Source organism: Perca flavescens, chromosome 7 (genome assembly GCF_004354835.1).
Source record: "Perca flavescens isolate YP-PL-M2 chromosome 7, PFLA_1.0, whole genome shotgun sequence".
In the NCBI taxonomy this organism is placed as follows: domain Eukaryota; kingdom Metazoa; phylum Chordata; class Actinopteri; order Perciformes; family Percidae; genus Perca; species Perca flavescens.
Window position 1 is genome coordinate 3192478 of NC_041337.1, and position 21473 is coordinate 3213950.

Genomic DNA, 21473 nt, shown 5'->3' on the forward strand with positions numbered 1-21473 from the left:
CTTTTCCCAGCCATTTCAAAAGAACTACAGACCTTACAGAAAAAAAAATCATACAGGCATTAAAGTGGTCTGAGCCCGGTACTCCCACTCGTCCTTTGTTTCGTGGCCTTTGTTTGCTAAGGCTTACCGAATATGTCTTTCAAAATGCCTGCATGATATTTCAGGTCATTCACAGGTTAAATTACAGATTGTGTGAGCTTGTTCCAATCTGTCATCCCCAGCACACTTATGACATAAGGAAAAAACATCTGATCACTGGTAAAAAACAAAGGTTGAAGTGCTCGAGCCTGAATGTAGTTTGTAGTGGACCGCAGATTTGGAACAAGCTTGATGAAAGCTTGAAATTGTCGCATTCTGTCTCCATCTTCAAGAAAAAGCTGAAGGAAAAATTGCTCATAACATAGGATTGTTGATTATTCATAAAGTGTTATATTTGTACTCGGATTGTCTGTATTTTTGTGGTATTTGTCCGTGTTGTGTCTATTGTGAATTGAGTTTTTTAGTGTCTTTATATGCTGTGTTGTATATTTAATGTTATTGGGTCTGAAATTGTGTTTTAATGATAGGATGATGACGCATGAATAAACTTAAACTGAACTCAAACGGAAGTGAACACAGATTATGAGCGATTCTTTCACCCCATATTCACCAAAGTAAATATTGGAGCCATTTTTCACAGGCCACATATTTCCAGAACATTCTGACACTAAAATGGTATTTTTTATATAAATATTTAAATAAATATATATATAAAAAAATTTTAAATGGACACATCAGGAGTAAATTTACTTTGTTCCAGACCTGTTTCTGTCTCAGGACCAAACTCTTGTTTCCCACATTAGACCTATTTTTATTGATGTCTCCACATTCCTAGAATTCAGTAATTACTTTTGTGAGTACAGTGTTATCATAACTGAACGTACCAATGGCCAGACTTACAGAAGTATGACACAAGTTGTAATAAACCATGGTGTGAACGCAAGATACTGGAACTGCTTTATTTGGGGCAGTGACAAAACATTTTCCAGCAGAGTACAGTTGCTGGCACTAATCTCTGTCACCAAAGAACAGTAGTAAACCGTGACTCTTAACCCTTGGCCCCCTGACCCCCCTTGTCAGTAAAAAAAAGCAAACTATCAGCCTAGCTTATTTTTTCCTCTTTTATGGTACTGCAAACATTATGTATGAAAACTCATGGCATGCTCTGAAACAAAAATGAAGAAGCTAGTCCAGCCTTAACAATGCAATAAGCAAACGGAGAGAGTGAGTATTATCACCAAAACAAAAACCAGCTGATTTCTAAAATGAAATGCAAATCCACCTTACAAATAATCACATCATCACACAGGCTGTGTGTGTGCACTTCAGCAGAATATGGTGACAACCAGCTGGGGTGCAACACACATGACATAGCGACCCCCTCCTATCACACAAAACCAACAACATGTCATGGGCCTACACATCATGACAGCGCGCGCACACACAGCTTAGTGACCATCAGCAACACACACTTCAGAACCAGGGACAGTAAACAGCGATCACTGTGTTTTGAAACCCACCACTACGGACCTGGGCCAGGACCCGACTACAGTTGACCCCATAGTTCAGTTGGTTTTATAATATGAAGAGGACTTGACGGTAACGTGCTCCTAATTAAAGAATTTAGGAATAACTTACATGTTGTAGCTAAATGGAACAGTAATACAATAGGGTTATGAATACAAAACGTTATGAAGTGTAATATTTCTCTTTTAAAATACATTCTATTGATCAGTAAATTGTCAGTGATGTAGATACAGTAAAAGTGTAACGGACCGCCCCTACAGTCCTATACTCAGTACTCAGGGGCACGTTCAATCTCAAAACGGTTGGCGCCACTTTGGTACAGTTTCTGGGTTGTTTGGTGGGTGTGTCACAGGTGATACCCAATCAGCAGAGACGTATGTAAACTCGTGGTAATAAAAAGGCAGAGCGCACACAACAGGGTGTTCATTAAACGTTTTGTTGGGGCTGAACTTGGCCCAGGCTTCTGTCTGCTTTCTCTTTAAAGGAATATGCCACCGTTTGTTGAAATAGTTCTTATTACGGTCTACCCTGGCTGTAGATAGGTGGGCCAACGCATTTTTTGTCTCAGTGCAAGTAATTATGGTTGTTTTTTTGTCTTTTGTTGGCTCACTTTTACTCACAACATAGGATTCCATTCACTACGCTAAGCTAACTAGCGGCAGCGCTGCCGGTGTTGCACCGGACTAAAACAATGCATGCACAAAAAATGCATTGGCCCACCTATCTACAGCTAGGGGAGACCTATTTATTTATAACAAACGGTGGCGTATCCCTTTAAAGCTTCATGTCACGTTTCGGTGAAACAGCTCAGGCGAAGAGTGGTACTGCAGCACGGGAGACAGCAGGAGGCTTTTAATACACAAACCCACAAAATGATACATAAATATTCAGTGAGATGAAGTTCTTTGAAAAGTTGATGGTAGAAGCTGCTAACATCAGGAAGAGGATCAGGTGTGTCTGCTGTGAAGAGGGGTGAATACCTGGATGTATGTATTTGCTGAATTACAGGAAAGCTGGAACAGATACATAAAATATAGTGAATCAAATCTTGATTCAGTACATCTGGTCACTAATATGAGCTGCATTGTTATTTTCCTTCTAGATGTTTCTCTGTTTTTGTTAACGGAGTTCTTCTGATAGATTATAGAGCGAGCGAGTGGTTCATGACCTGCTCTTATCTTCTTGTCAACTTCATTTGTTGACTCCATCAGTTTATTCTTATTTTTTGACCGCCTGCTCCCACGCAACAAAGTTAAAACCGCAGAAGACAGCATGGTGAAGACGAGCTGAAGTCAGTCCGCAGCGCCCTGAAGCCCCGCCCCCCGCTGTTATTCACAGTTTATCAACATGGAACCCGTCGCCTGTCCAAACTGCACCACATTCAACACGCCACATCATTGGGTACCCCGTTCTCGTTCTCCCGCCATACCCACTCCCTTACCAGATACCCTAGCGGACATGATCATAAGCTTTTTCCAAGTCCACAACTCCCATGACCACTTCAGCCGCTCCACGGAATCTGCATTCGCCAAATAACGGAACTTCAATCATATAAGCGTATTTTTCTCCAACCCATTAATTAGATGGCAACCATTCTTGCTAACTTATGATACTTTGAGTCATTTGCATAATTTGGGATTTAGTGTAAATGTGAGAAAGTCACCCATCATGATGAAGCCTGGCCTCGATGGAGCTCTGCTTTGGACCGGCTCTCCTCGAGGGGAGGAAGTGATGACTTTGCCTGGGTGGTGAAGACGCCTGGAGAAGACAGCCGGCATCCACCTCTTCCTTGCACATGGAAACAACAGCACTGTTGCCTGGATGCACTGGGGGAGACGGCATTGATCTGTTATCAATACTGCCACTACCGATGCTAAGAATGCTGTGAAAATCCTTCTTCAGTTGATTTATTCAGTTTAAGAAAACAGAAATAGCATCAAGCACGGATGCAAGAGTGACTTTGTCTCTAAAGCCCAGCGCCATACTTTACATCGAGGCTGACGCTGTTTTGTGCAGACTTGAGAGGATAGCTAAAAATATTAGCACACATGAAAAGCTTGTCATGTAGAATGAGGCAGAGGCTGGTTTGGTACCGTGCTGTTGTGTGGAAGCTGTGTGGGGGACCTGCCGCAGCACTGAAGCTCTCTGCTGCTTCTGCCTGATGCCTGCCATACTGCTCACACACTGCGAGGAGAAAACACCAATGGCAACATGTGGATTAGGTGACAAAAAAATTATTTGGGCCTGATGCAAGAACATGTTTGTCTTTTTATTGTTAACAAACTCTCCAAACTTGACCAACTTGTCATGACTGGCTAATTTCAGCCTAATGAACACCACCTGATGGTCATAAGGAGGTTTCAGCATTGGCCAATCAACGGCCCTAAAAGTTCCATAAGGCTGCCTGTTAATGCTAGGGTATAATAATAATAATACGAAACCATTGCCTTCAACCCAGGAAAACTCTTTTATGTAGTGTGTGATTAGAAAGGGCTGAAGTTATATCTTGTCATTTGTTGCATACCTGAGTTGCTGCCGCGTCCCCAGTCTGAGCAGGAGGATTAGGGCGTGGCTCCTCCTGCGGTTTGATCCTGTCCCGTTGGGGTTGAGCCTGTCCACGTCTCACACTGTCACCGCACGTCTCTGGCATCTCTGCAGTAGGACACGAGAGACATCGATGCTTCACCATGGACACTTTGAGCTTGTTGCAAACGTTTCTCTGCATTTATTATTTCTGGAAGAAAAAAAACATTTTACTGCTGACAAGTTCTATTTAGGAAATCCCCAAAAAATTCTAACTGCATTAAAATCACCCCAAACTATAAATGAGTATTCAGATAACTCCAGCCACTGTACAAGTCCCTGTCCAAACAATTTGATGCGTACGTGGATAAAAAGGCAATTTTCTTGCCACGCTCCTGCTGTATCCGACCATGTGTCCAGAATTTAGATTGCAAGATTTTGTCTAGCTACTATAGCTACACCCTTGGTCTTTGTGAGAGATGATTACATGATAAAAACGTATTAGCCATGTGTCTCCACATCCCCACTCCAAAGATGTGTCTCTTGCGATGTCAACTTTCTTTTTTCGTAACCACCCTAATGTGCATTCAGACCACCCAAGTTCTAGGGGTGATTGCAGGATAAGTGGGGTGGCACTGGGGGGACCAATAATCAGTCAGGGTGGGCCGGGGGCATTTTATCAGAATACAGCATAGAAAAATATAGAGAATATTGGATAGAACAACACAATGTAATTCTGCTTAATAAAACATCACATTCATTATTAGTTTCACTTGTTTTCATTTTAAGCAAATTGTATGCCTGAATACAGTACACAGTTTCTATAGGCTCAGTCTGCCACTTTTTATAAAACAATTCCATTGCTGGTTCCATGGTATCAGAATTTTGGATAGTTGTCATGGAAGCATGAATTGGTCATGTGACAAGGGTTGGGAAGATTGGCAGAACAGGCGGCCAAGTGACACTACTCTGATCCAATGGAAATCAGGATTGTCACATTGACAGCACTCTAGCACAATGGATTGGGGGGAGGTGGGGGGGCACCAGGGGGGGCCGGTGCCACCCCGTGCCCCCCTGCTAGCCCCGACCCTGCCAAGTTCCAACTCAAGATGTTAAGCTCTGACATAAGTTAGACAGTTGGTCCCAAACCTGAGCGTCAAAAAATGAGGGTACAGGGTCTGTCCCAGGTTGAACAGCCACTGTAAATCCAGTGAGCCCGCATGATCTCCAGCTGCTGGGTCTGGAGGGACGGGAGCCCATCAGGCAGTGGTCATGTTAAGTACTGTACAGTGGGCGAGCCCTCGGCCCCCTCTTTAAGCCAATAATGCAAATGTTGCATCGCCGGCCCCTGTCCTCTATGTCCGCCATTTGAAGTTCAAGGCTCTGGAAAGTTGCCTCGTGGTCTACTACAGTCTTTGAGTTATATCTTCTACAGCATCTTTTAAGGTTGAAATGTCCACTTTAATTAAGCCAATACTCCCTGAGGATGTTGGCAGTTCAGTCTGGATGGACTTGTTGTCAGGCACCGCACTGCCCGTTGTTTGTCTTTGCCGAAGCTCCACTTGCGTTGTTTCTCTTCGCGGATTCAGCCGTTCCTACTCCTAAAAGTAAAAAACTGTCGAGGCGCGAGAGTGAATATCGTAAGCTGCCATCTTGTCCAGCCGGCCACATTCTCCCCCAAACTGCAGCTACGTTTATGGTTTAAAATACAACACATTTTACAAATTAACTTATATTCATATTTATCCCTCTTGTGACACGTTTAGTTAATTTGAAAATAAAATGTCATGTTCCTTTTTCTTGTTTTGTGTGTGTAGTGTTTTTTCTTTTGTTAATTTGTTCAGTACAACGCACCTAAGGGGCCACCATATAGTTTCCCAAACCTGATAATGTAATAAAACAATTATTTGAAATTCCCTTTAGATAAATAATCCTCAAGTTTGTTGTTGTGAGTTGTAAATGTTGATAAGATGTTAATGAATGGATTTTGGTCCAGACCATCTGCTGAAACCAGTCAAAGGCAACCCAGGGCTTGTTCTGATAATGGCTTGTAACTGCTAAATCAAGCGTTAGTGAATGATTTATTAACCATTAATAATGATACGCCATTAGTTGTAACTTATAAAGCCTTTGTAAGATTTAGAAATTATACAATGTCTATACAGTTTACTATTTACATTTGTTTAAACAGTCAGTACTTGCATATTTACAGGTTTAATTATTTACATCAGCAAGAATCTACCTTTCCTCACATTTACCTAAGTCTAAGGTCTGCTAGTATCTGATTGGTTAGTTCAGCTGTTTCTTCTTATTTAGAGTGATACAACAGCCACATATGGAACTCTCATCTTTACACTTTTATACAGCGAGCCTTGCAGTTTGGAGGCAGCTGGCTCACCTCGTAGTAAAGCTTTAGAGCGCTACAGTTTGAAACCTGCAGATTGTTGTGCACATTTACAACAAAAAATGAAAGCTTTTTTTTTTTTTAAGAGAACATTGCTTTGAATTCGTCTCGCTGCTCCTCATAGTTCAAACACACCAACTGTATAACATCTATAGAAGCAGCCACAAAGCAGCGCATGTGAAAACAAGAACAACAAAGAAAATGAATCATGTTATTGAGTCGATCGTCCAGACTACAGTGTTAATTCTTCAAAGCATTGCATCAGAGGACAACGTTTTTGGGTGACAGGTGAATTGGAAAAATAATCATATGTGTAAATACCAAACTCCCACACACATATTTTACATATGAAACAAGTCCCACAAGTGTCATGGAGAAAAGATGACTAATTCATGTGCATTACTTCATTTGTGCTCTTGAACTAATACTATAATAGTTTTTCTCAATTGCTAAAACACAAAAAATCCATTGGCTGAACAAAGTTCTCAGTTGCCTGAACTCATTTAGCTAATTGTGCAGTCTGTTGCCAATACCTTAAACCATTTCACACGGTAAAAGGCAATTTGCAGATCTCACTCAGACTGTTTGGCAAAACTCTAAACACATTCTCATTCTCAAAACACATTCTGCACTCTAATGCACATGTCATCCGTACTGGGAAACACAAGTGGCAACAATCTAATACAAATAGAGAACACATGTCATTGATTGAACACAACCACTCAAAATTGATTTCACTTTTTTCAAATGATGTGTGTATATATATATATATATATACCAATATAAGCCAGTTCAGAGAGCAAACAGGTTTTGAAGGTGGGAAGATGAAAGTCTGAGAATGGATAGAAGAAACAATGCGAGAGGACGAGGACGAGGGCATATGCGAGGTGAGCGATGGGGAGGAAGAGGCGGAGGAGTGCAAGAAAGAGGAAGAGGAGGATGAAGAGGAAGACAAAGAGTGGAAATATCTGATGAAATTTCTTTTGAGATTAAAAATGTACTTCTCCCTGAGAACTGGATGTTTTTCAAAACCTCTCTTCAAGTCTCCAAAAGTCTAAACACATTTTCTGCTTTACACACATTTTGCAATTCTAAATGGCACTTTTTAAATGCACTGAACACGGTTCTCTGCATAAGACACAACAATCTGACATGAAGTCACACGTTTGCCATTCAAAATGACACTACATGAGCTAACTGGCCAATATACTGTATGTGCCACCTGGTCAAACACCTCAATGGTTAATTGTTACCACTTCAATCAGGAAGTAAGCACCATGAAAAGACTACAGATGAGCACCTTTTTTTTACAACAACAATGGAAGACGTTGCAGAGAGAGGAAGAAGAAGAGGGAGGGTGAGAATGAGAGGGGGGAGGAAAAGTGAGAGGTGGGGTAGAGCTGGTAGAGGAGTTCATGACCAAAGAAGACAACAACTTTCAAATGAAATCAGAGCAACCTTAGCTGATCACGTCATCAACCGTGGGCTGACACTGCGAGAGGCTGGACAGAGAGAGCAGCCCAACTTGAGCCGTTTTACTGTCGCCTGGGTCATCCGGACATTTCAGCCCGGCAGTTCGTGAAATGGTCACGTCATTTACACATACACGTACGTTGATCTCTTTTTTTTTTCCCCGTGATGATCAGCACGTTTTTTTAAAACTAATGTATTTCAATGGGAAGCATCTTTCGTGATCACAGCACGATTCATTACGGTAGCGAGTAGTATGAAAGCCCGGAAATCAGAATGAAACAACTTTATAAAGGTGCTGTTTGAGAGAAACAAAGAGCCCAGACCAGCATATGTGGATGTAAGTACAATATTGACTGCAGTATACTTCACGCAACATTGTTTCCCAGTGTACTGGATAACACCATATTGACTGATTTTTGTGAAATGGATGCTCATGCAATCCCACATGAGTTCATCTTTATAGATGAGGCTGGGTTCAACCTAGCAAAGACCAGAAGAAGGGGGAGAAACGTCATTGGCCACAGAGCCATTATAGATGTTCCTGGCTAACGTGGTGGGAACATCACAATGTGCGCTGCCATCTCCAATACACATGTTGTCCTCCACCGTCATGCCAACCTTGGACCATACAACACAGCCCATATTCTCACATCTCTGGACAGACTCCACAACATTCTCATTCCACCAGAGCGTATGAATGATGCAGACCATGTAAAACCAAGAAACCGGTACGTTGTAGTATGGGACAACGTGAGCTTTAATTGTACAGCCCCAGTCCAAAACTGGTTTGCTGACTACCCACCATTTTTTGTCCAATACCTCCCACCATACTCACCATTTCTGAACCCCATAGAAGAGTTCTTTTCGGCATGGCAGTGGAAGGTATATGACCGGCAGCCCTTTGTGCGCATGCCTCTTGTGCAGGCTATGGAAGAGGCATGTGATGAGATTAATGTGGGTGCGATTCAGGGATGGATAAGGCACTCAAGGCGCTTCTTCCCTCGATGTCTGGCAAGGGAACATATTGCCTGTGATGTGGACGAGGCATTGTGGCCAGACCCAGCTGTGCGGCAAGATGCTACCTAATTATTTTTCTTGCCTCTTTTTTTTTTCTATATATATATTTACATTTTTTCTGCAATTTTTTTTTTTTTTCAATTTATTGGTTTTTGTGAGCATATATTTGTTCAGTCCATTGTAAATATATCTGCTGTGCATATGTTGCACTGACTTGTTTGGTGAAACATTTTAAAATTAAATATTTCAACAGCATGTGTGTGTATCTGCAAATTGTTCTGTGCATGAACAATCTGAAGAATTTTCTACAATTTGAACTATTTTAGTATTATTGCAACGCATACTGAAGATGAGAGTGCTTTTCATTATGCCCAACACTTTGTAGTTGGTCAGACAAAAATCTGGTAATATGAATTAAGTGTTTGTCATTTGGTGCAAAAGTTTGATTTTGATAATGCTATATGTAGTTTTGGTTGCAGTGCTTCATTTTGCAGGATATATGAGGTATTTTGAAGTTTGGGTGTGGTTTTGTGAATTGGGTTAAGTGCTTTGATAAAACCAGCCTAGTTTGCAAAATTGTGTTTTAGCAATTGGAAAAAACTGTAAAAACAATAAACTAAAAGAATATTAAACAATATATTAACATTTCTAGTCTAATGTTTTAAGATAACACAGTGTTGATTAACAGGCTACAACTGAAGTACATGTATTTGTATTGTCCAAAATTAAATGAAAACTGTATTAAATCCAAGTCCCTCATTTAGGTTTGATTCTAGACAGTCAACAATGTTTGTGTGTGTGTGTGTGTGTGTGTGTGCGTGTGTGTGAGTATTCTGCAGCAGTCACTCAGGTTAAAGCACCCAGCAGCCTGTTGGCTACCACTATTCATTTTAAAATAATTAAAGACATATTCATTAATTTTGTGAATTCATATGTACTCATTATTAATTAGGTAAGTCAAGTACAAATCAGAAATTTGTGCACATTTTGTAAAAATTCTAAAGGGCAAATTTGTGCTGATTAATTATTAATTTTAGAGTATCACAATTTGATAAATCAAGAGATTGAATTATTATATTGTCCTCACAAAATGTTATTCTTCTCAATATAAGTCTTGATTACTTTGGACAACACAACTATGATTCAGCCTTAACATTAATTTACTGCTCCTATACATGTAGAAGACATGTATATGAACACAGAAGCTGTAGCCCTCCAGGCATGCGCAATGAGTTGGAGCGCCATATCTGAGCTGTGTGGTTCACATAGACTGTATATAAAACTAGGTGGTTATCTGAAAATAAAGCTCCAGCCAATCAGCATCCAGCATTCACTGCAGCCATCTACAGATTAAAGTCTGTAGTGGTTCAAAACATTTCCTGTAGCAGACCTTCTGATAGAGAGGCTGTGGTTGTTCACAGGTGCAGACACACACACAGACACACACACTCACAGATACACAAACACACACACACACACACGCACACACACACACACACACACAGATAGCATCACCACAGACTTACAGAATGAGTGGGAGATGAAGCTGCTCCACTTTAGTGCAGCATGGTGAGATGTCAGCTGCAACCACTGGGGTGTGTTTGTCAAAGATGCCTGGATGGTATTTCCAGATCTTACTTTTTCACTTGGCTTACTATGTGAAAGCTTTTTTTTAGCTTCATTCGTAATATCTTGCTCCTCATTTTGAACATCAAGCCTCTTCATTCACCTCGTGAATTAAGGGTGATCGATATCGATGGATAAACTCAGTATGGTAAAATCTTATGTATAACTCGAGGAACTTGTATATACTGTGTGTGTGTGTGTGTGTGTGTGTGTGTGTGTGTGTGTGTGTGTGTGTGTGTGTGTGTGCTGTCTTTCAAATATCTCGAGAACAGTTCATCCAATCTGCTTCAAACTTGGTTTCCTGTTACCCAGTGAACTTGGGGTTTGGGATTTGGAGCAGTTTGGACAGCATTGGATATTGGATATTAATACACTGTGAATACAACTAAATGACCACACAATAAAGGTTGAGGAAAAAAAACGCGCTGCCATAACATCTTAGCGAAATGCTCTGAGTGAATTTAAGGACTTTTATTCCTTGTCGACCCTTTGCGATAAAAGTCCAACTTAATTTCACTCAGAGCATTTCGCTAAGATGAAACTCATTAAAAAGGCATTTTTGCTGACACTAGATATCAAACAAAAGCCAGACACTATATGGTATTAAGTTGTTTTGAGCTTCTAAACAGAGAGAAGATAACGTCATCTCAGAGCTGACAGGCAAAGAGAGCTCCCTGTCTTACTCAGAGTCACCCTGGGTCCGCTGGTTTAGTGTGCTGCTAACTTATAACACTAATAAAATACCTCAGCTAATCAAATTCATAGCTCAACGTTAAACGTCAAGCCACCAAGCCCGTTTGGAAATCTAAACCTCTGCTGAAGTTCATAAATTCATTAATGATCATAATGACGAGACAGCACGGCCGTCATTAAATGCTGACTGTGGCAAAATGAACATGCAATATCGTTAGCAGAAAAAAAATTGGATGTTTTGTTGACTCATCTATCCACTCTGATTTTTTCACATTCACACTCCATATTATCTACATAACCAGGACCGCTAGAGGGCTTTGTCCCTTGAAAATAAGGTGTGTTTTTGGGGCACTTGTTGCAACAAATGATGCTGTAGTTCTTCTGTAACCTCCACTATAGAAGAGCATGGCGGATCAATAAAGTCCTTATTAATTCCTGTTATTAATGTACAATTAAATATTAAATAAAGAAATGCTCGATTTCAATTTCCCTGTCCCTGGAGTTCCTCCATACGTCACGCTTTGCGTTGCGTACATAATTACATCATCTACGTACGAACGGAAGTGAAGTATTGTAAAAATGTGCCGATATTAAAGGACAATTAAGGCGCAGAACGAACCTAGGGGTTAATAACTGATGTGTACCTACTCTGTCGCTCTCTGGGACATGTTTTCATGCTAATCAAATGAGTTTGGAGCTTTGACGAGGCTACCACTTACAATGCTATTATTTGGGGCATGGGGACACTCAAATTAAATCGTTATTTAATACCACTAAAAAGGCTCGAAATATCACCACACCATAACGTTAGCATAATTAGGGTCCCTAAATGTGAACCGAAGCATTGACAACATTGTAAGTGTACAGATAGTTTATTAAAAAGATAGATTATAAAGACAGTTCATGTTTACTTGCGGGAGCCATCTTGGAAACCAGCCATGACTAGTCGAACGCCATGCAATGCGGAATCTCCATAGACAGTCTGGGAATCTCAGAGTCTCACGAGCCTTTTTAGTGGTATTAAATAACGATTTAATTTGAGTGTCCCCATGCCCCAAATACTAGCATTGTAAGCTAACCAGCGGCCCGCGGTAGCCTCGTCAAAGCTCCAAACTCATTCGATTAGCATGAAAACATGTCCCAGAGAGCGACAGAGTAGGTACACATCTGTTATTAACCCCTAGGTTCGTTTTGCGACGGAATTGTCCTTTAACCCAAACCACCATCTTTTTCTAAACTTAACCAAGTAGTTTTTTTGCCTAAATTTAACCAAACACCGACCGTTTCACAACGTTAACAACGTGTTTTAAACTAGGACTGTTACATTCAGGGGGGTGACAGCAGCTTAGTCTTGAGCAAGGCACCAAACCCTCAACTGCTCACGGCCTGTCCAAGGCCCTGACATCTCTCTAATGCATGTGTATGTGTGTGCACTTCCTGAATGTGTGTAATGAAAAAAAACTTAGTGGACAAATTGAATTTCCCCAAGAGTGATCCATAAGTTTTATATTATTATTATTATTATTATTGTAATTTAGGTATGAGGAAGGAAAACACTTCTGTGGGTCATAGTCTTTGCCACCGCTAGGGGCTCTACTTGATAAACAGAACATGTTAATCAGTGAGTTTTAGCGGCGTTTCTACTAAATGAGGCTGAGAGACGGGTGTGGGTGGGGATTGTCGGGGAAATCTCCGCGATAGCGACCCAGGACATTCGATGCCTGTTGTGCAGCAGCAGAACATCTCCCAGCTGCCCGGAATTATCTCCCCTTCACTGTTCAGTAATCTTAACTTTTCGTTTTGGTGCTTAACCCACCTTTTGTCGGGATAATTTAGCTAAAGACAGTGTAAACGCGAAGGGGGGAGAAATTCGGCAGGGAGGAGATTTTCGGCACGTACACCGGTAGCGCTACAGAGATGTAGCTACCGCTATGGATGGCCGCTGTTGTGACTCGTCGCTGGGTCTGTTTCCCGATGTTTAATTAAACTGCCGTTAGCGTCGTAAGCACCAGGCACTGGAGATAAGTTCTGGCCGGGGGGGTTGCTGTAATGAAAGTAGCTGGCTCATAGCTGACTGGGGGCTAACGGTAACTAGCTAGCTATATGTCCCGGGGCTGTTGTCAGCTGTCATCCCGAATGAGTCTCTCTGCGCCGGGGGAGTGAGGCAGACAGACCGGGGTGTGCTAGCTGGCTAAATTAGCATTAGATTAATCGTATACAGCTAACGTTAACGTTACTAGTGAAGTTATTCGTGAGTTTGCTCAGTCCTGTTAGCTGTGGTCGAAACAGTCATACTAAAAATAACTATTAGCGTGTTGAACGATGTTGTAACCTCATAATGTTACCAAAGAATTTATAATAGTTACCCACAAAGCTTTAGCATCAACGTTAGCACATTGTAGTAAAGTTAAGCTGCTATCGATATTGAACTTACAAAATAGATAAGGTCTCTGTTGTATTACTGTGATAAAAAGTGGGATGTAATTAATCACAAAATGATGCTGTATGGCAAAAAAAAAAGCAGTATTACGGTTACAAGTATTTTTTTTCTGTGACATTGTATGATTTACAATTACTCCTGAACGTATCATCTTGGTGCCAGTGTTCTGACGGAAGTTAGAGTAACTTGAGGGTGAAAGGTTATATGACGCCACTGACGGGCGACTAAAGGAAACGTGCCGTGTCTGAAAATAAAATAACAGATTTCTCTGGGTTTGACATTTGGTGGAAACATTTGGGATAGTGTAAAAACACAACTCATAAAAATATATAACATAAGAATGGTTGTTTTTAGACAGTTTAAAGCAGAAATGTTACATATTGTACCTTTAAGTCATGAAGGCCCTCAGATGCTCATATGAAAGCTGAAGACATGACATATCTCTTTATAAAGCAAGTAATACTTATTGCCATTTGTGTTGTAAAGTGTTGCAGGGTCCTTTCTTTTTCTATCTGACTGCTACATCAGAGATTTCTTCAAGGCTGTGGAAAAGTGTGCATCTTTACAATCAACCAAACAGCCGACAGCATCTGTGTTATGCAAATGTACACCCACAGAACAGGAATTCAGTAGAAAGTGAGAGCAAAGTGAGTTTGTGGCTTCTCACTGTCATCTCTCATTCTGGCTTTTCTTCTTGACTTTATCTCCCCAACAACAATCCTCTGTGTCTGTTTTGTCAAAGTGAGGAGAGCTTTAATCACAACACTACGCACGCTAAGTGATTTGATGTGATGGTTAATATTTGGTTGGTATATCTGTGAGTCAACATCTGTGTCTGTATTTCTATGTATAAGTATTTCCTGTTTGGATATTGCAATCAGCCACATTACAGTGTGGAAAGTTGCAGATGCCTCATACTGCTACTACTATCAATGTGTGGGTTTATTACTCACATACTCCCATATTTCAAATCACACATCCCAATCTCATTGATAACTCTGAAATAAATGAGTCATGCATGCGTCAAGTGGCAGTTAATATCTGCATGTTTTCCCAAATAAACCCTGACAGACGTATATATATTTAATAGCCGCTGTGCCAATCTGATGATATATTGTTTGTGTTGGTGTAAGAACCCAATGAAACTATACATCCATGCTCAATGCGCCCTGGGCGTACACCTCACAATACTATCAAATGCGCAAATGACAATCTACTCATTCATTTTACATTTACGCTGTTATGTCATTGTTTCGGCTCCTTCGTTCCACATTTAGTAGCCTGTATGTAGCACTGAACTAACACATTTCAGGTGCTACCGTATATAATAGTAGACATAGACCTGCCAGGAAATGAGGATGTAAATGTTACATCTTATTTTTTTTTTTCCTTTTTCTGTGTGTTCAGGAAGATAGAGCATGAAGACGTGTTTTATCAGAGTCCTGCAGGCATGTAAAACACATGTGGACCCATGGATGTAATACACCGTAAGACCTGGATACAGGTCATAACACAAAATCGACAAGTAGCCAGTCTCAGCTACTAAAAAATAAAAAAAGTTGTCTGAAGTTATCTGGTGTTAACTGGAACATAGCTGAACTTACCAATGTTTACAGCACCTTTGGATTTTATAAATGTCGTTATTCCAAGGTACACATGTGGGACTTTATTATGTGGGGCTTAATTTTTAGAAATGCCTGATTTTGAGCCTGTATATAGTCAGAGATGTCCTGAACTCAAAAATATCAGTTCTTGTAATAATAACGAAACAATGGAGCAATGTGTTTTGACAGTACCTCAAGTATTTAAAATATGTAGCTATTCCAAGGTGCACAAATGCGGGAGCTTCGGCAATTCTCCAAATTGATGCATTAAAACTAAAAGCTTGATATTTCGTCTGTATGTCTGAGCTGTCCTAAATTGTAATTCAATCATTGTCAGGATTTGTTTTCCAGCAACCCAAAATCAAAGAATGAAGTAATTTCCCTCACAATTTAGTGGGATTTCTTAATTTATACAGGACACTGGTAACATCTTTTATACTTCCTGTAAATATAATCAAATTAATCTAATTTCCATATATGTATTTATATACTCTATGTATACTGCTGCTGCAGAATGAAACACTGATGTATTAAAAATAATAATCAGATTAATTTACTTATTAATGGAAGGTGTTCCGGATCGTTTCCGGCCCACTTTACCCCCTGTACTGCAGGTTATAGAGTGCCTAACTGACGGCCATATTCTGCTTTATGATGGACCAGGCACAACTTGAAGGATGGGGGATTACATTCCACTGGATTTGTCGTAGGGTTTCTGGTTAGGAATCAAAGTGATCGATTGATTGATTGTACGTTATGTCTATCAGAGCCCGTCAGCCCTCGGACCGAGAGACATCACTGCAGATAAAAAGATTTCTAAAATGACAGGAGGAAAAAGAAACCTACACAGAATGGAGGATCATCCTGATACCTTTAGAGATCACACAAAGAGAAACAGAACACTGCAGCAACGCCATTGGTTATCTGGATAAAAATCAGATAAAAGATGTAGGGATCTTCAGGTAATGGGACTAAATCAATGACAACCGCAGAGGTTATCAACATCTGTAGTATTTGCATGCTGACTGGCCTGTATCTTTAAAGAAAAACGCCTTCACTAGATTCTCTAATATTCTAATATATAATTTTCCTCTGTGATGTTCCGAGAATTGCAGGAGTTAGTTTGACAAAATAAATCTTAACTCAAGGTCCACTTACCAGCTTTTTCCCTAGCTTTAAAGTACATCCCATAGCCTTTTTCCAGCAGAAGAAGAATGGGGACTACGTGAACGTACTACATGGACCCTAAAATATTTTTTTTAAACTTATTTCCAAGGTTCAGTGAACTGAGAGGCTGGAGAAGCAGATGTTCCACTCAAACTGTCCTGCTGCAGGTACACGGAGACACAAATTTCTCCATTTCCCATTTGTGTTCTTTCACGCAGGCCTGAAGATGGTCTGAATCAATCCAGACAATCAAAATGTACATGCATTGAAATATGTCAAACATATTAACATAGTTTGTGATATTCTTTTTTTTATTACATTCAGTTCGGCAGATGAATATATTTGAAATGAACGAGCTTTTTTGAGTGTCCTCACATAATCTGACAAAGTGACGTCCTTTGACTGTTTCCTGCATTCACTACGAGTTAACGAACAGCTGAAGAACTCATACACGTACACCTCTCTGAATGTTTTACGCTCGTTCCGAGATTCTCCAAAGATATTTTGCAGGTGGATTTAAAACAATGCAATTTTAATTTCACTGTAATGAAATATAGACCAACTTCCCTCATTGTCTACTGGTTTAAGAAGAGCGTTATGTGATCATTTTGGGGAAATGTGTGATATTTATCAAGATGTGTAAAACCACACCTGCTGAAATTGAATCACCACTTCTTTACAAAAAAACAACCAAACTGCTGCCATGTGTGTGAAACTATTCAGCAAGAGTCCTCTATCACCATTTGTCGAAGTACAGCTTTTGTGCACGACACTACGTTTGTGCGTGTTGTTAGTGTATTCATGATTTCAATATTTGGACATGTAGCGACTTTACTCAGACCAGATCCACACGGTAAGCTCGCACTCAGCACTGCTCTAATCAAACACATAGTCAAAGTAGTCTCCCTGTTGTCGCTTTGTGATGATCCCAGTCAGATGATTTGAATTTTTACTGTAAAACAGTTAGATTTGTGCTTACCGTATCACCTCCGCGCAGAACCTCCTCTTTGCCTCTGTCTTCCTTTTCTCAGGTTCTTCGAGGGAGATACTTTGAAATCATTCAGAGGGGGAGTTATTCCACAGGAAATATGGTTTTCGGCAACTCTAACCTTAAGAAAAAGTAAAACAGACATACCTTGGTGTGAAGAGGGCTGCACACTTGAGTGATTTAGGTTGGAATCACCAAAAAAACCTACAAAAAATAAAAAAAAAACAACGAAGAACAAAAGAGGAGCTGTATAAAATCTGCATAATTAAATCCAAACCATACATCACTTTCATCACAAAGTTTGCAATTATAGTTTTAGTTGCCGAAAGAAAACACTTGTTAAAATTTAAATTTCAAAATATGTTATCATCTTACTATTTAAAAATAACAACAACAGGTTAATGGTCCACAGACTCACCTGTGGACAGTCTCAGAGGGCACAGAACGCTGCGAGATATCCACTCAACATTTATATCCAGGGCAGGAGGAGGGCAGTTAAAGCCACGTCTCAGCAAATCACAAGAAACTGCAACGAAAACTTTGACGCTTTCCAAACGGCGCTCTGACAAACTCAATAAATATGTTTGTTGGAAAGTAAGCTGTTTTGACCTGAGGAAATAGAACAAAGAAGCCGTCTTTGTGCGAGCAACCTAACGGCTTTTTCCACACATTTTAACCTGCTTCGGTGCAAATGTTCCTTCATCAGCAACAATGATGAGCGTTCTTCTATTTTTATTTAGCTCTTTCTGATCAAATGGGATTTCTTCAAAACATGAATGAAAATGAGTCCTCTGCTGCTTTTCAAGTTTATTATAGTTATTCATAGTTTAAAATTAGCATTTTGAATCAAATTCAGATTAGATAATTACTGTGGAGCTAGATAAATATAACATAGTACACATACCAGGTGTACTAGGTACTAGGGTGTAGTTTCAAGGATTATGATTATAGCACCGAGCATTCCACGGGAGGAAAAAATATTGTTGTATATATTTCAGAGCTATGAGTAAATGGGGCATCATGCCTACTTATATCATTCAAGAAAATAGCAAAAATCTAATCAAGTTATGACTTCAAGAACATCTCCTAGCTGTTCTCTGCATGTGCTAATACTGTTTCTGTATGTTTTAGATGGCTCTTCCCATCATTGAATCATGTCATGTTCTTATCTTTACATTCTGTCATTTAAACTAGGTCCTGTGTTGTGTAGACTTGAATGTTGTCATGTCCCCATTATGTTGTTATGTCCCTGTTATTATGGTTGTGTCATTTACTAATGTTACAAGAAACAAATTGGTAGGAAAACGGTTTCCAGGAGATAGGTTTGCTCTCCTGTGATGGTATAGGTTGTCTAAATATGCGTGCAACATACTGTCCTTGCTTCATTTTGTTGACTTTTCTCATATTTGCATTGAGTTGAGTGTGTCCAACAGTTGTTATTTCACAGTTGTTCTTGTCAGCAGATTCCTTGTGAGATTCCTCCTCTGAACCAACTGAACTACGGTAGAACTGAAAGCATCAGACCAGCCCAGGGCCTTCTCCAGCGCACGTTTGGATTTGTTGTAGCAGGAGAAGCCCATGTTTTAGGCTACTAGGTGTCACAGTAAGCCATGACAGTGTGACCGTGAGCCAGCATCAACAATACCAGGACCCTGAAACCCAAGACAATTTTAAAGCTACTGTAGAAGTTTTTGAAGCAGACAGAAGGCAATGTAAGGGCTCATTCATTTATTCAGTTTGAACTACGTAGCTCTTTCATTAGTTTGGTTTAGGTTCTGCTAAATGGTCATAATGTAACATAAGTGATGCAGGTGTGTGCTGGAAACAGTGCCTCATTTTTGTGCGTGCAGCTCCGAGTAGCACAATAGTGCATCTCACTGTGTGAGTTGTGTTCTCGTGTGACTATCAACAGTGTGAAAAAAGCTTTGATGACTATACTTCTGATCGCGCAACATGCCTAGGCATACGATGATGAGGTGAGAATTGTGTTTTGATTCTTGCTGACGATGTTCCAATGTAACCCTCTCAGCGGGCGTGATTCAGAGTGAAAATCATATTGTCGATATGCCAATGATTCACTCCTTCCCTGACAAAGGTTTTGGAATGTGAGGGCTTACTCAGCTGATTCATGCCTCTGTGACCTATAGTGAAACTCCTGAAATCAGACTTTCGAATGAAACAGGCTTTTTGTTAGTCTTATCTTTATATTTATTCATCTATAGATTAAATGTGGTTAAAAAAGAAAAAAAATTGTGTGTGTGAATAAAAAGTCTTACTCACTTTCCAAATGCAGAATTTCTTTTAAAACCTCATGACAACTCTGTCTGTGTCCTATCTGAGGTTGGCATATATAAGACATCACTGTGCCACTCTACATTTACACTCATTAGCCAGTTTATTAGGTCCACCATATAACTAATGCAGTCTAATACAGCCATCCTGCAATAAATCCTCCCTTCATGATGGTTATGACATACAGTTTGTGTTTTAGAGAGGTTTTGATTTAACTCTATGATCATTTGGAAGCAGCAGTCTGTGGTGCTGTTGACCTATATTATATATATTATGTATTTATTATTTTGTCCACCCTTTTATATCAGTGAGGATAGACAAAGTAACACCTTGCTGATCTAATGCTGCTTCACAACCAAAACATACCTCCAAAAGTAAAGCTAAAGATATGCTTTTCTTTGCAACCTTATTGTCCAATAATTAACCAATCAGCATTTTATCTTATTTTTCACAAAGACCTTTAAAGCTTTGTGGGTTTTTTTTGTGTGTTTACTGTAATATACCAGTGAAATGTACACGCTGTACCCACAGCAGTTGATAATGGGACTTTCCCAGTGAAATTGCATTTTCTTGCTGTGCACGTATAAGCTGTGTGGGGCCCTTGGGTGTGCATTCAGGACACGCTTATAGAAGATGTTATGATGAGCATGGTGAGTCTTGTGTTTGGTATGTATCTGCAATGTAAGTGACTAGAGCTGTTAGATCAATGTAGGGAAAAAGTGTATAATGTTTTAACATTATACACTTTTTCCCTTAAAATATTGGGTGTACATTCAACAAAATGGAACTCATCAAGTGAGGTATTACTGTTTTTAAACTTGTAAACTCTGGGAATGCTTGCTAGCTTGAAGACCAACTCTGAGGAGTTTTCACAGTGCTACTATAAAATACTTATTAAACCGTGACAGGTCTTCAAGGCACTACATTCCCCATTTATACATGAAGCGTAGAATACACTTCATATCCTTTACCAAGTCATTACTGAGGAGAGTTCATGCTGAGGCCCAATGTACTGAGCAATACACACCACAAATTATCTTTCACAGCACACAGCCACAGTAAGCTACGGTTTATTTCTAACCAGTGTGACTGTCTGACTGCTCGCGTTTCGTTACAAAGTAGACTTCATCTTAACAATGGCACCATGCTCCTAAATAACCAATAAATCAAATCTACAGTTAATTACAATTTTTTTTTTTTCAGTTTCAGATCCCAGCAAGTTTGTTCCATTAACGTTCTTCAGAACCTCAAACTGCATGCTGATGAGGCAAACTTAACCCATAATTCTATTATACATCTTCCTACCATTCATTCACATAATGGTGCTGGAATTGAAGCTGTTCAGTCTTCTAGATATCTGGAAATTTCGTTATATAGCAATATGACTTTTCACTAGCCAGGACCACTCCATCAACTAGATATGTTTGAACAATTTAATAATGACAGACGCGATGCATGAAGTCGCTGGTATGTGAGACATGAAGTTGCTTGTAGTCATCAGTTGACTTGACGTTGACTGCGTGGGGGAAATCTGCTGTAGCACACGGGCACAGCAGACCCCCAAAACCTCCAGTTACTTAAAACAAGACAGAGTGGAGCTGAGATTGTTGTGATCTGAACAGATGTAGCGGTGGAACGATTCGGGGCACTAATGGCCCACGATTGTATTTATTGGTCTGG

The 21473-nt window shown here is 40.0% G+C and overlaps 1 protein-coding gene across 3 annotated transcripts in view; it reads right to left on the reverse strand.

Moving 5' to 3' along the window:
- foxp3b (forkhead box P3b) overlaps positions 1 to 17959 on the reverse strand; it is a 31311-nt gene extending 13352 nt beyond the window's left edge. The window contains exons 1-6 of one of the 3 annotated variants that reach the window (XM_028583340.1): positions 17920 to 17959; positions 17649 to 17705; positions 17493 to 17561; positions 4091 to 4218; positions 3660 to 3750; positions 3230 to 3392 (exon numbers count right to left, since the gene is read on the reverse strand). In XM_028583340.1, coding sequence (XP_028439141.1) covers positions 3230 to 3392; positions 3660 to 3750; positions 4091 to 4216 — 380 coding nt within the window. In that variant the 5' untranslated portion in view covers positions 4217 to 4218; positions 17493 to 17561; positions 17649 to 17705; positions 17920 to 17959. Of the gene's footprint in view, positions 1 to 3229; positions 3393 to 3659; positions 3751 to 4090; positions 4301 to 17492; positions 17617 to 17648; positions 17706 to 17919 lie in introns of those variants that run through there. The other 2 variants (XM_028583337.1, XM_028583338.1) reach the window with 2 other exon arrangements.
- Positions 17960 to 21473: the final 3514 nt, after the last annotated feature.